Source organism: Kogia breviceps, chromosome 7 (genome assembly GCF_026419965.1).
Source record: "Kogia breviceps isolate mKogBre1 chromosome 7, mKogBre1 haplotype 1, whole genome shotgun sequence".
In the NCBI taxonomy this organism is placed as follows: Eukaryota; Metazoa; Chordata; class Mammalia; order Artiodactyla; family Physeteridae; genus Kogia; species Kogia breviceps.
Window position 1 is genome coordinate 64,898,309 of NC_081316.1, and position 14,484 is coordinate 64,912,792.

Below are 14,484 nucleotides of genomic sequence, written 5' to 3' on the forward strand. Positions count from 1 at the left end.
AATGCAACGTCTATCAAAACCCTGGCTGCCATTTTGCAAACATTAACAAGCCAATCCTAAAATTCATATTGAAATGCAAGGGACACAGAATAACCAAGACAATCTAAAAAAGAACAAAGTCAGGACTCACATTTCCCGATTTCAAAATTTATTACAAAGCTAATCAAGACAGTGTGCTACTAGAGTAAATATAGAAATAGAGATGATTGGAATAGAACTGAGAATCCAGAAATAAACCCTTACATTTATGATCAATTGATTTTGGACAAAAGTGCCAAGACAATTTTATGAGGAAAGAATGGCCTTTTCAACAAACGGTGCTGGGATAACTGGATATCCAAAAGAATGGAAATGCAAAAGAGTGAAGTGGGACCCTACCTCAACCATACACAAAAATTAACTCAAAATAGTCCAGATGGGCTTCCCTGGTGGTGCAGTGGTTAAGAATCCTCCTGCCAGTGCAGGGGACACGGGTTCGAGCCCTGGTCCGGGAAGATCCCACATGCCGCAGAGCAAATAAGCCCTCAAGCCACAATTACTGAGCTCGGGTGCCAAAACTACTGAAGCCACATGCCTAGAGCCTGTGCTCCAAAACAAAGAGAAGCCACCGTAATGAGAAGCCGAGAAGCCTGTGCACTGCAATGAAGAGTAGCCCCCGCTCACTGCAACTAGAGAAAGTCCGTGTGCAGCAGCAAAGACCCAACACAGCCAAAAATAAAATAAATAAAATAAATAACTTTATTTAAAAAAATAGTCCAGAGATCTAAATGTAGCAGCTAAGAACTCTAAAACGTTTAGAAGAAAACATAGGAGTAAATCTTTGTGACCTTGGATTAGGCTGTGGCTTCTTAGATATGGAAGCACACACTACAAAAACAAAACACCTAGATAAATTTGATTACACCAAAATTAAAAACTTTCATACTCCAAAGGACAAATAGTACATGATTCATGAAACACGCTACATCACAGACACACCTTGAAAACTTTATGCTAAATCTAAGAAGCCAGACACGAAAGGCCACCTATTGTATAATTTCACTTGTAGAAAATGTCCAAAACAGGAAAATTCATATAGACAGACAGTAGGTTAGTGATTAGTTTTTAGCCAGGGCCTGACAAGAAGGGTAATGAGGAATAACTGCTAACTGGTATGGGATTACTTTTGGTGGTGATGAAATTGTTCTGAAATCAGACAGTGGTGACTGATGCACAACTTTGCGAATATACTAAAACTCGCTGAATTATATACTTCATTTTTAAAAAAAATTTATTCCTTTTTTCTTGAATTTTATTTTATTTATTTTTTTATACAGCAGGTTCTTATTAGTTATCTATTTTATACATATTAGTGTATACATGTCAATCCCAATCTCCCAATTCATCCCACCACCCCCACCACCCCCCCACTTTCCCCTTGGTGTCCATACGTTTGTTCTCTGCACCTGTGTCTCTATTTCTGCCTTGCAAACCGGTTCATCTGTACCATTTTTCTAGATTCCACATATATGCGTTAATATACGATATTTGTTTTTCTCTCTCTGACTTACTTCACTCTGTATGACAGGCTGTAGGTCCATCCACGTCCCTACAAATGGCCCAATTTCATTTCTTTTTATGACTGAGTAATATTCCATTGTATATATGTACCACATCTTTATCCATTTGTCTGTCGATGGACACTTAGGTTGCTTCCATGTCCTGGCTATTGTAAATAGAGCTGCAATGAACATTGTGGTACATGACTCTTTTTGAATTATGGTTTTCTCAGGGTATATGCCTAGTAGTGGGATTGCTGGGTTGTATGGTAGTTCTATTTTTAGTTTTTTGAGGAACTTCCATACTGTTCTCCATAGTGGCTGTATCAATTTACATTCCCACCAACAGTGCAAGAGGGTTCCCTTTTCTCCATGCCCTCTCCAGCATTTGTAGTTTATAGATTTTCTGATGATGCCCATTCTAACCGGTGTGAGGTGATACCTCATTGTAGTTTTGATTTGCATTTCTCTAATAATTAGTGATGTTGAGCAGCTTTTCATGTGCCTCTTGGCCATATGTATGTCTTCTTTGAAGAAATGTCTATTTAGTCTTCTGCCCATTTTTTGATTGAGTTGTTTGTTTTTTTAATATTGAGCTGCATGAACTATTTATATATTTTGGAGATTTTGTCCACTGATTCATTTGCAAATATTTTCTCCCATTCTGAGGGTTGTCTTTTCGTCTTGTTTATAGTTTCCTGTGCAAAGGCTTTTACGTTTCATGAGGTCCCATTTGTTTATTTTTGTTTTTATTTCCATTACTCTGGGAGGTGGGTCAAAAAAGATCTTGCTGTGATTTATGTTAAAGAGTGCTCTTCCCATGTTCTCCTCTAAGAGTTTTATAGTGTCCCGTCTTACATTTAGGTCTTTAATCCATTTTGTGTGTGGTGTTAGGGAGTGTTCTAACTTCGTTCTTTTACATGTAGCTGTCCAGTTTTCTCAGCACCACTTATTGACGAGACTGTCTTTTCTCCATTGTATATCCTTGCCTCCTTTGTTATAGATTAGTTGACTGTAGTATATACTTTAAAAGGATGGGCTTTATGATACACTCATTATATCTCAATAAAGCTTTTATTAAAAAAAATAATAAAGAAGACTGGCCACTTTGCTGCAGGAACAGTGAGCTGGAGAGAGGCATGGAAACAGGGAGCTCAATTTAATAGGTCCGGGAGACCCAGTAAGGGGATGATGATGATGATCACAGCTATTATTTCCTGTTGAGAGAGCTGGATGAATACATTTTACTTTTTTTTTTTTTTTTTGCGGTATGCGGGCCTCTCACCGCTGTGGCCTCTCCCGCTGCGGAGCACAGGCTCCGGACGCGCAGGCCCGGCGGCCACGGCTCACGGGCCCAGCCGCTCCGCGGCACGCGGGACCCTCCCGGACCAGGGCACGAACCCGCGTCTCCTGCATCGGCAGGCGGACTCTCAACCACTGCGCCACCAGGGAAGCCCTACATTTTACTTTTATATCATATATTTAGATACCTATCATCTCATTTACTCAAGAATATAGATTATTCCCATTTACAGATGAGGAAGCTGAGGTTCAGAAAGGTTAAGTGACATGATAATGCAGCTGGTAAGGGCAGTGTCACAGGCTGGATCCCACACTCATTCGTATATGTTATCCGGGATGAGAAAGGAGGGAATGATTTGAGAGACAAAAATGTCAGCATCAGCATCAGCAGGCAGCTATCGGAGTGGGGCAGGGAAGGGGGAGGAGAGAAGAGCCCACCGCGACTGGAGGCTGGTTGTGCTGATGGTGGGCAGTAGTGACATCTGGAACCTAGACAGGGAATAGAAAAGGAGGCAACGGTTTTTTAAAAGATGAGTGCTTTACATTTCTGTCGCCCTTATTACATTTCAAGCACCTGAGAACCGGGGACATTCAATTTGGAAGCCCCTCGTTCCCTGTCAAGAGGAGGAATTCGGTGAGTGTTGATTCGCTGAGTAATTAGGGGCAGGCCTGTTGGCCTTTCTGTGCCAAGTTTCCCGGATTAGGAGGAACTGCTCACTGTGAATGCTAAATTTCTGTCTATCTCTCAGCTTTTGGGAGTCTGTGATTTTACTTATCTCTAGCTTCTAGCCCTGGGTAGGAGCTAGATAAGCGTCAAAATGTGAAAAGAGGGCTTCCCTGGTGGCGCAGTGGTTGGGAGTCCGCCTGCCGATGCGGGGGACGCGGGTTCGTGTCCCGGTCCGGGAGGGTCCCGCGTGCCACGGAGCGGCTGGGCCCGTGGGCCGTGGCCGCTGAGCCTGCGCGTCCGGAGCCTGTGCTCCGCAGCGGGAGAGGCCGCAGCAGTGAGAGGCCCGCGTACCGCAAAAAAAAAAAAAAAAAAAAAAAAAAAAAGTGAAAGGAAAGCTTAGGAAGCTGCGCAGCGTTTGCCTCAGACCTATCCTCAGTGCCCCCTAGTGGCCATATCTGGGAACAACAAGCAGAATCATGGAACTGAGCTTCAGGCTGAGACAGCAGCCCCCCTCCCACCGTCCAAAGGCAGAGGGTCTTCTGGAAAAGGAGTTTCCAGTTCCCTCCCCCAAGGTAACAACTCCCAACCCAAGGCAATGTTCATAGCATTTACCTAGAGTTCCACACACACAGCTTAGAACGAGGCAAGCCTCTGTTCTGCACAGCTGGCTGCTAGACACGCTTGCTATTTGCAGGGGATCGGTTATAGAGCCCCCCACCCCTACTTCACTCCCCTCCCTCCAATGGATAACAAAATGTGAGGATGCTCAAGTCCCTCATATAAAATAGAGTAGTACAGTTGGCACTATGCATCTGCAGATGCAAAACCTATGGATACAGAGGGCTGAACTTACGTTGCCCTGGGTGGCCCCTCCAAGATTTGGGGCCTGGTTATTGTTCCTGTTCTTAGGCAGAGATGGTGGAGTTCCCTGATGCACAATAGGTATTCAATCTTCACAAAATTAATGCTGAGAATAATGGCTTATGTTTGTGGGTTGGCCTAGTTTAGCCTGGAGCCAGATGATGAGGGTCATGGCTAGCCTCAGGCTGGGGCTGTTATGAGGCTGAGATGTATCAGAAAACAGGCCTTTCCTCCATCCTAAAGGAAATGTCTGTCCTCTAACCTGGGCTCTGTGGCCTGAGGCCTAAGACCTGCTTGGAGCTACAGAATCTAGCCTCTGTTGGCCTCCAGGGCACCTCTTCTCTGCCCTGCCCTCCTCCCCACCGAAAAACTCTGGAGAAGCCAGCTCCCTGCCCTTCCATGGGAAGCCCCACTGCAGACCTCTCTACCACCACCTCTCAGTGGTTCAAATCAGCAGCCTCCCCAATTTGCACTTGCTGCGCTGCCCTTCAACTCCTTCCTGGCAAATGTCCAGTCACCCATTGAGTCCCAGCTCAGGCTGGGGCCCCAGATCAATGAGGCACCCCAGGTTGGATTAGGGGCCTCTCCGTCACAGCTCTGACCACCCTGCATATCCTCAGCTGTTTCCAATGTTTGTTTCTGCTCCCTTGCAGCCAGCTCACAGCCTCTGGCACAGAGGAATGGTCCCTGAGGTGAATGGTAAAGACAGGCATTAGGTAGTGGAAAGTGGGAAAGTCACTTTAGTCTCAGGTGGGAAGGGTTCCCCCAGGTACTTGGTACTCATTGAACTGAATGGAATTAGAACAGAGAGAGGTGGCATGTTGTGATATCCAGGTGTGGTATGAAATCACTAGAGTGACAGCAGGCCAGGCCTCCTTCTTTGTGGTATAACTGAGGCCAGGGGCAGGGAACATGGTTGAGTGATACATATGGACCTTTCTAGCTCAGCTATTCTAGGACCTTACAGCAGGACAGTAGCCTTTACCACAGGCGGAAGGCAGCTGTGAAGGAGCTCCAGTGAGCCCGGCCTCCTGGTATTCACTCCGTGTGTAATCCTCAAGAGTGTGAGCTGGACCTAGTGACTTGCATCTAATGAAGAGAATATGGCAAAAGGGATAGGTTGTCACTTCCAAGATTAGGTTATAGAAGACTGTGGCTTCTGTTTGCACTCTCCCTGGTTCTTCTTGCTTACTCTCTCTGATGCAGCCAGCTGCCACGCTGTGAGCTACTCTACGGAAAGGCCCGTGTGGCAAGGCCACTCCCAAGTGGCCTCTGGTCAAAGCCAGTGAGGAGGTGAATCCTGCCAACAGCCAAAAGAATGACTTTGGAAGTCAATCCTCCCCTGTCAAGCCTTGGGATGATCATAGCCTGGCAGATACCTTGATTGCAGCCTTGTGTGAGACCCTGAAGCAGAGGGCCCAGCTAAGCTGTACCTTGATTACTGACCCTCAGAAAGTGGGCACTGTTGTTTGCAGCTACTAAGTTCTGCCTTTTTTTTTTGGCTGTGCTGCAGTGGCATGTGGGATCTTAGTTCCCCAACCAGAGATGGAACCCATGCCCCTTGCATTGGAAGCGCAGAGTCTTAACCACTGGACTGACAGGGAAGTCCCAACAGCCACTAAGTTTTGGAGTAATTTATTACACGGCAATTAATAACTAATACACCACACAGGGCCATGTGGGCCAAAGAAGCAAGGGGGAGAGGGCTCAGCAGGCAGCCTGGTGGGGGCAGTGATCTCCCCAAGTGTCAGCGGCAAGATGCAGATGCGGCCCCTGCAATAACTCATAGAGGACACTCATTTTCATTTATTCATTTAGGAATATACAAAAGTCTGACATGGTATAATGATCTCATCAAGAGAAAACAGAATGCATAAAGGACTAGATTTCCTCCCTGGCCCCCTCTCAGAAAGGCACAAATATACGAGGTTTGGGTTCGGGGAACTTCTGTTCTGGACCAATCTGCTGCTCAGAAGGCCAGGTCCTTCTGTAAACAGGAAATGGGACCCCTCGCCCACATCCACTACTGAGGGTGTGGGTTAAGCAAACCGAGGCCATTGAGAAGTATGTGATTTAGGCCAATGCAGGGTCTGTGCTGGGTCCATGTTGTCAGCTCCCTGAGGAAAGCCAGCACTCCAACCAGAACGTGGTGGGGCTTGATAATCCAAGAGATGATTAAACTGGACAGCTCCATTCCCCAGCCTGGGATCACCGCCACCTCCATCCTCTCTCTGGAGGCCAGTCCAGCCTCAGATTTCAGAGACTGGGGCCATGGGAGGTGGCAGAAAGGAGAATTGAGCTTGAATATTCCAGATGTTTATCCCTGAGCTCTTCAAAATGGGGACTCCTGTTCCCTCTGAGTCTTCCTCTTGGCAGAAGCAGCTGGTCCTGCAGTCAAGCATGGGGTAGCCGGCTGTAGAGATGTTTGTATTAGAGGAAGCTTCTGGCCCCTCATCCCCCAGGGACAAAGGGCAAATAATCTAACTGGCCTGAGTCACTAATGGCTGTCCTTCTTCCCCAGTTAACCAGCACTGAGTTTTCTCTGTAATTTTGGGAAGGGGAGAAGAGGGGTTGGTTGAGAAACCATAAAGGCCCAGATTGGTCTGCCACCACCTAGAACAGGACAAATTCGAAGTAAAAGAGCTTGAAATATCCACTTTTTCCTTCTTAAGAAAGACCTAACATTGCAATGGTTTAACAAAATTATTATAATTTCTTTTAAATAACCCACAGACACCTATGATGCTTCCACATTTACAGAGCAAAAAGCACTAGAGAACTTGGTAGAAAACGATTTGCAGCTGGTTCCTCCCAGAAGCTGTCCCCTGCGGACAGGCTCAGTTCACTTCCAGGACCTCGGTCTCCGGGAGGCCGAACTTGGTCTTGTGCTGGTCGAAGAGCTTCACCAGGGCTTCCACATACATGGTGTGGTACAGGTCGATGTCCTGCTGGGTTGGGTGCTCCAGCTTAGGGGTAGTGATGGGCTCACCCACTGCAGGGATGGGGCAGAGGCCTCTGGTTAGTCAGTGCCATTCGGCCCACCCTCCCTGGGCATGAACCATAATGCCGACGGTAGCGAGCCTGCGCTACTTGCCAGCCGCCTGTCAGGAACTGTGCTGAATGTGCTCCATTTCAGGTTGTCCCTTTTACAGGTGAGAAGACTGGGGCCCAGGGGTATGGGAAGGGACCTGCCCAAGGCCACATAGCCACTAAACAACAGGTAGGATCAAGTCCAGCTGTACCCACAGTACTCAGCTGGGAGCTCCTGTGAGACATGTGGGATCAGGTAATGGCTTTGCTTTTGCCCTGCTCTGGGCACATCACTTCACCTCTCTGCACCTTAGTTTCCTCACCTATCACATGGGGATCCTTCCTTATAGGGCTATGCCACAGCAGTGAAAACCCAGAATCCTAACCACTAGGACACCAGGAAACTCCCCAGTTTTCCATTCTTAAGGTGAGGAGCAAACTCCTTCACACTGTCCACTAGACCCCGTCCCTCTCCAGCCACCCTGTGCATGGAAATGTCCCTGCTGCCTCACAGACATCAGACCTGGTATGGGATTTGTGTATAACAAGAGCCAAGGGTGAGTCTGGGTCGTGTGACCTAAAATGCAGGAAGTTGATCTCTCTGGAAAAAGTACAAAGCAAAACATCTGGCCCTGATAAGAACTCAAAGTATCTATGTGAGCTTTGGCCCCTGAAGTCCATGGCTTGTGGCCTCCATGCTCTTATGTGATCTCTAGATTGTGAACCATTAACAGATACACACAGACACACATACTCCTACAATAGATAATTCTTTGGAGTCCTCTAAATTGTCTCATGTGAATGCAAAACAACACAGCTGGGGGCGGAGTGCAGCCAGGTTTTTTGCTACACTTCTCACAGGCTTCTGCTCCAGTCATATTGATTTGCATCTGTTCCTCAAAAATCTATACAGTCTTGCTGCAGGAACCTCATTTAGGCTATTGTTTCTGACAAAAAGTCTCTTCCTTCCCTCTTTTTCAGGATAATTCCTATTCAGCTAATAGTGTAAGAGTCACAGGGACTTCCCTGGTGGCACAGTGGTTAAGAATCCGCCTGCCAATGCAGGGGACACAGGTTCGAGCCCTGGTCCGGGAAGATTCCACATGCCGCGGAGCAGCTAAGCCCGTGAGCCACTACTCCTGAGCTCGTGTGCCACAACTACTGAAGCCCGCGTGCCTATAGCCCATGCTCCACAACAAGAGAAGCCACCATAATGAGAAGCGCATGCACCATAACGAAGAGCAGCCCCTGCTCGCCGCAACTAGAGAAAGCCCGTGCACAGCATCCAAGACCCAACACAACCAAAAGTAAAAAAATTAATTTACATATAAAGAAAAAAGGAGTCACCTCCTCCCCGGGGTCCATTATGACCCTCCAGAGCACCCTGCATGTCCTCCTCACACCCCCTATTGGTCTTTGCTGTAAGGGGCCCTTCCCTGATAGACCTGGGCTCTGAAAACACAGAATTGCTGAGTCCTGTTTTCTCATCTAGCACAGCTTAGCTTGTGGTAATGGAACTATCCCCTATCCCCCTCCCCCAATGATCATTCCCATCAGCACCCAAACAGGTCCACGTCCTCATGGTTCAGAGCATGCACATCAGAGCCAGGGATGGATTTGAATCCTAACTCTGCTACTAAACTAGCTGTGGCACCCGAGTTCAGGGTCTGGAGGAAGGGCGGCTCACCCACAGTGGTGATGGGCTTGGAGTAGGGCACCAGCCCCCAGGTGTCGGAGGAGAAGAGGCCTCGGCCATGGAAGATGCACGGGGCGAAGCCAATGTACTTCTGGAACTTTTTCTGGACCCATCGGCCCCAGGAGCCCTCCTCAAAGATCACCTGCTTGTACACCTCATTCTCCCCGAAGGAGTAGGTGGGAACCAGGTCGGCTCTGGAAGGGAGAGGCCAGGGTCTGTCATAGCCCAATCACTGGCTTCAGTTCCTCCTGGCAGCCCTAGAGGCCCCAGACACCAGCTGAACTTCCCTCCGTCAGGGGTGTACAAGAATCACCCGGGGGACCCCAAACCACATGTCCCCTCACTGCCAGATGGGGACAGGCCCTCTGCCCGTTAGTGACTGGGGGGCATGTCAGGGCTTTACAATGTGGCCCTGACCAGGTCACTATAGCCTCACTCAGTTTTCTCAAATGGAAAATGGGGATGGCATCCCTGCAGGATTTTGCAGAAGAATCAAACGGGACCGTAGAAGTAAATGAGCTTTGTCCAGTGAAATGTGCTGAACAGGCGGCTATCCAGAATGTACCCCTAGAAAAGGTCAGAGAAATCCAAGCTGCCTAGCTCCTCTCTGCCTGTCCTCAGGGTTACCCCTCCAAGAAACCTTCCTTGATATTTCGGGCCAAACATCCTCCTTCCTGGCCAAACATCCTCCTTCCTGGCCTTTTGCTCTCCTAGCTGCATGCCACACTCTGGCCCTGGGGCACAGCACTGCCTCTGGGCTTGGCTGGCCTCTCAGCCCACCTGCCAGGGCCCAGAAGACTCAGGCTGCATCTTTGCCCACTCGGCCGCCCAGCCTGAGCTTGGGCAACTCTGGCCTGAACCTCTGGGATCCAACCTCCCCTTCCCCACAGGATAGCTAACCCCTTTCTCTGCCTTCCTGGGGTCTGGGTTCTGCCTTCAGGAGGCAAGGAGCTGCTGCCCTGGGCTGTGCAGAGCTGTTGCGGGGTGTGCGCATGTGTGTGCACACACGTGTTCTGGGAGGCACTCACCCATGGCGCAGGGCCAGTTTCACAAAGCCCTTGCGATTGCGCAGGGTGACTGCGTTCTTGCCGGGCATGGAGCTCAGGGACTCGGCCGCGCCCCCCACCACGATGATGATGGCATTGCCGCTCCCATTCTTTGAAAGCAAGTAGTCTATGGTGTCCCGGTTCACAGGGCAGATGCCTGGGGAGTGGAGGGGGGACACACAATCAGGGCTGCCCATGGATGCACTCCCTAACGCCTGCACATGGTCAAATATAGACAGAGCCGTGGACCTGGGTCCCAGACCTAACCCAGCCACTTGGAAGTATGGCCCCACATAAGCCATTCTTTTTTCTGAGCCTCAGCTTACTTATCTGTAAAGTGGGGACAATGACACAAGGTTGTTTAGGGAATGCATTCATTTGGCAAATGTTCCCTGAGGTCCTAACTGTGTCATGCTGGTGCCAGGTGCTAGGGAATCCCAGTAAGTCAGGCTGGTGGGGATCAAGGTGGGTGGACAATGAGAGTCATGGATGATGATTAAGTCATGCAAAGGGCAGCACAGGGGCTGGGGATACCCAGAAAAGGGGTCAGAGAAGGCTTCCTAGGGAAGATGTTATCCTAGTTGAACCCTGAAGATTGTATGAACAGCTCTCCCACTCAGACCTGACCCACTGTGCCTCAGCAGGCCACATCTCCAACACAGGACCAGGCACCAGGGCACGGTGGGTTGGCTTCCTGGCCAATGGAGTGACTCGGGCAGGGGCACACAGAGGTGGATTCTCACCTCCAGACATCAGGTACTCCCGCAGCACTGGAATCCGGAAGTTGCCAGCCAGCGTAGCCAGGTAGGGCCTTATGCCGGGGAACTTCTTGCTCACTTCTGTGGCCTCCGTGCTGAAGTTGCAGAAGGCACCCAGGCCCATGATGCCATGGGGGTGGTATCCAAAGATGTAGTTCCTGGTGGTCAGCAGGTTGTGTGTCTTCACCAGCTGCAGGGAAGACCTCAGGTCAGAGGAAGCTGGCCAGGAGAGGAGTACTGGGGCACACCCAGAGGTAGAGGAGGCACTAGGTGTGCCCTGGCCCCTGGAAGCCTGGGCCTGAAGGACTGGACTGACTCTCTCCTCCGACCTCAGACTCTCATCACTGGGGGCTCAGTGCCGGGTACTTGGAAGTCACCATTTGGACTTCGAGTCCCTGGGAAGGGGGTGGGAAACTTTCTCCCTCATTCCCCTTATTTCTCCAGCCAAACACACCAGGTCCTCTTAATTGTACTCTGCCAGCCTCCTGCATTCCCCCACTCCGGGTCCATCTTCCTCACCACAGCCAGAGTGATTGCTCTAAAACCCCAGTGCAACTCCTGTCACTCTCAGATAAAAAGGAATGTCCAGCTTCCATTGGCATAAAGTCCAAGTCCCTTTCTTTGGCCAGAGAAGGGACAGTGCAGCTGGCCTGAATGGAAACCTCCTTCCAGGAAGCCAGATTCAGCTCAGGCTCTGATGCAGGAAGCTGAAGGACAAGCCACAGCCCTGGTGCCAGCCACACTGGGGGCAGGGGAGCTCAGCTGTACAGCTGGAGTAGCTCACCTGTGGTGCTATCAACAAAGCTGTCCTGGATGTTCTAAAGGATGATTGGCTTCCTGCCCTGGGACTGGTGGCTTGGACGGTGGGTTTGATGGTGCAAAGTTTCCCTAAACCCTGAGCAGCAAGAGGCACCGACCCAGTATTATAGGAAACATGATGGGGTGGAGGGTGCTGAGAGGGATGGAGAGGACTGGCATCTTGTTCAGAAAAACATCACTTTTTTTGAGGATTAGAAGACTAATGAATAATCAGAGAATTTTAAAAATATGGGAAAGTAGGAAGAAAATCCAAAGCACCTGTCATACCTCCATCCAGATAAACCACCTTGACATGTTGAGCTTTTTTTCTACTCAAATAGACCCATGTTCTTTTTTAAAAACCACAAAACTGAGGTCATATGGTTGATATGATTTTTAACTAATTACCTCCCAAGCATATCATAGCTATTTTTCCTTATCAAAATCCCTCAGTAACATGTCTTCTCACAGCTATGCTACATGGAATAGAATTGTAATCAAACCCTGACTGATGGGCCTTTAAAAGGTTCTAAAATTTCCCTCAGAAATAATGCTTCCATAAATACCTTAGTTTTGTCCTCATGTCTGCTTGCATTCTTGACACAAACATCAAGAAAGACAGTTCCCGGGTCAAAGGGTATGACCGTTTTGGTCCGGTGGGCTGCCCTGCCTCTGGAGAAGTGGCACTGATGACATTCCCACCTGCAGTGCTTCAAGGTTGCCCCTGCCCTGCGCTGGTGCCAGCTGGAGCAGAGCCCCTGGCCACCAGCAGAATGTCAAGAGCCTGGGTTTTCTATGACTCCAGATTTGGGAACTCCCAGACTGAGGGAAGAACCTCGCGCTCGGTTTGGGGGGGTGGGGTGCTAGTGGTTGGCCTCCGGGAAACTGAAATCTGAATCTTCAGGTGATGGAGGCCAGAAGGAATGGGAGTGAGGGTGGCTGGCACCCCTCCCGGCTCTGTAGCTGCCAGTACGTGCAACTGTGAGAAAGACCCCCTGTGTTGTACCCTGTTGCTTGGGGCATTTGTACTCTTTCTCCCATTTTGTCTTTGGCGAGCAGATTAAAGCTGCTCAAAACCCCAAGTAATCCTTCGCTGCCCACCCCATAAACGGGGAACAGCAGCAGCTGAATCCACGGCCAGTGATGTGGGGGAAGCCCAGCTTTACACGAGCTTCAAGAAGTGGTTGTTCTGAGGTTTTGCCGCAGAGAGCAGGTCTGCCCTACCGCATTAGCTCTCGGGAAAGCCAGAAGGAAAAAGCACCCTGTGCCGGTTTCCAGGGGCGAGGGAGGCACTGAGGTGAGAGTGGAGGCAGCCAGTACCACACTGGAAACTTGCTCCTGAGCTGATGGCTGGGCCTGGGAGCCCCCAGCACAGAATGGGGTGGAAGACCCCTGATCTGGGCCATTCCTTTGATTACAAGGTAGAGACTAAGACCTAGAGAAAGGAGTTGCTGCTTCCCCGGAGGTCACAGTAAACCATCCTCCACCTCTAGACTAGGCCACCCAGCTGTGCTTTTCCCTGGACCTGGGATACAGATGGGCCACCTGACGGAACCCTAGCTAGCTCTTTAAATCATTTCCTCCCTCCCCCAAGCCTCTATCTGGTGGGACATTGGTTAAATGAGGTGCCGTGGGGCACAGTGCAGGTTAATGGTCCTTGGTGCAGCACCCAGAAAAGTACGGGCCTCTGATATGGCTTTGATCTGTCTTCATGCCACACTCCTGTCGCCATGGGTGGACAGAGTGTCCATTCAGGAGGGAGGAGGGAGGACACTGCTGATGAAGGCTCTGTTGACATACCTGCTCTCGTGTCCCCTGACTGTTTACCCATGGCAAAGTCTCAGCCCAAGGGGTTGCCCAGGTCAGGCCTGCTGGCTGACATGAGCCTGGGACACATTCCTGGCAAGTCGCCCCTCCAACCCTGCCTCTCTGGGCAGGTAGGGTGTTCAGATAGCCTTGTCCCAGCCTGGCACCATACAGAGGAGGAAACTCAGAACCAGAGGGGAACAAAGACTTGCCTAAGCTTACACAGCGGGGCACCACGGCAGGGGAACAAAGGAATGAGAACACAGGTCCTGAAGTAGACACAGCCTTGGTTTCTATACCAGCCCTGCTACTGACTTGCTTTGTGACCTTGGGACAGTCCCTCCTCTCTGGGCCTTAGTAGGTCCATCTGTGAAATGAGGCAGATGGACAGATAGATAGGTGACTGTAAGCTCAGAGAGTGTTTCCTAGTCTCTTCTCCAAAGATCCTGCCCACCTCTTGAGGAGAGGTGACCCGGGCACCACCCACTCCTCTTCCAGGTAGCTGGTGGTCCTGGTGGCTGCTGTTAACACATGAGCCCCACCTCTGTTGGGAGAAGGGATGCTCTCTGGGCCAGCTGAGCTGCTCTGGTGGCAAAGAACAAAGAGCTTCATCAATAAGGGAGTGGGGAGGGGTGGGTAGGCACAGTTAGAAATCATTACCCAACCATTGGCAAGAGGCTGGGAAAGGGGGGTGGGACAGGAGGGTCATACACGACTCTACAGAGCATCAGCCCTGACATCAGGTCACTAAGGCCAAACCCTCCATGCACAGAAGAGGAGCCTGAGGCCCCAAGGGGCAGGGGCTTGGCCAAGGTCAACCAGCAGGCAAGAGCAGAGCCCAGGTTGAGGCATAATGCCTCAGGCCCAGCTTGGCTTTGGTCCTGGTGCCTAGGGGCTCCCAGGGCCAGCTCACATGTGTCATGTGGCTCCAATTCCCAGTTGTCTTATCTCCCGTGAGATAAGGGACACGGGGTTTTGTTTT

The 14,484-nt window shown here is 50.0% G+C and overlaps 1 protein-coding gene across 1 annotated transcript in view; it reads right to left on the reverse strand.

The window, feature by feature from the left end:
- UVRAG (UV radiation resistance associated) overlaps positions 1 to 14,484 on the reverse strand; it is a 383,943-nt gene that overhangs the window by 344,172 nt on the left and 25,287 nt on the right. Inside the window, 2 exon segments of the mRNA XM_059067816.2 lie at positions 10,123 to 10,297; positions 10,884 to 11,088. Coding sequence (XP_058923799.1) covers positions 10,123 to 10,297; positions 10,884 to 11,088 — 380 coding nt within the window.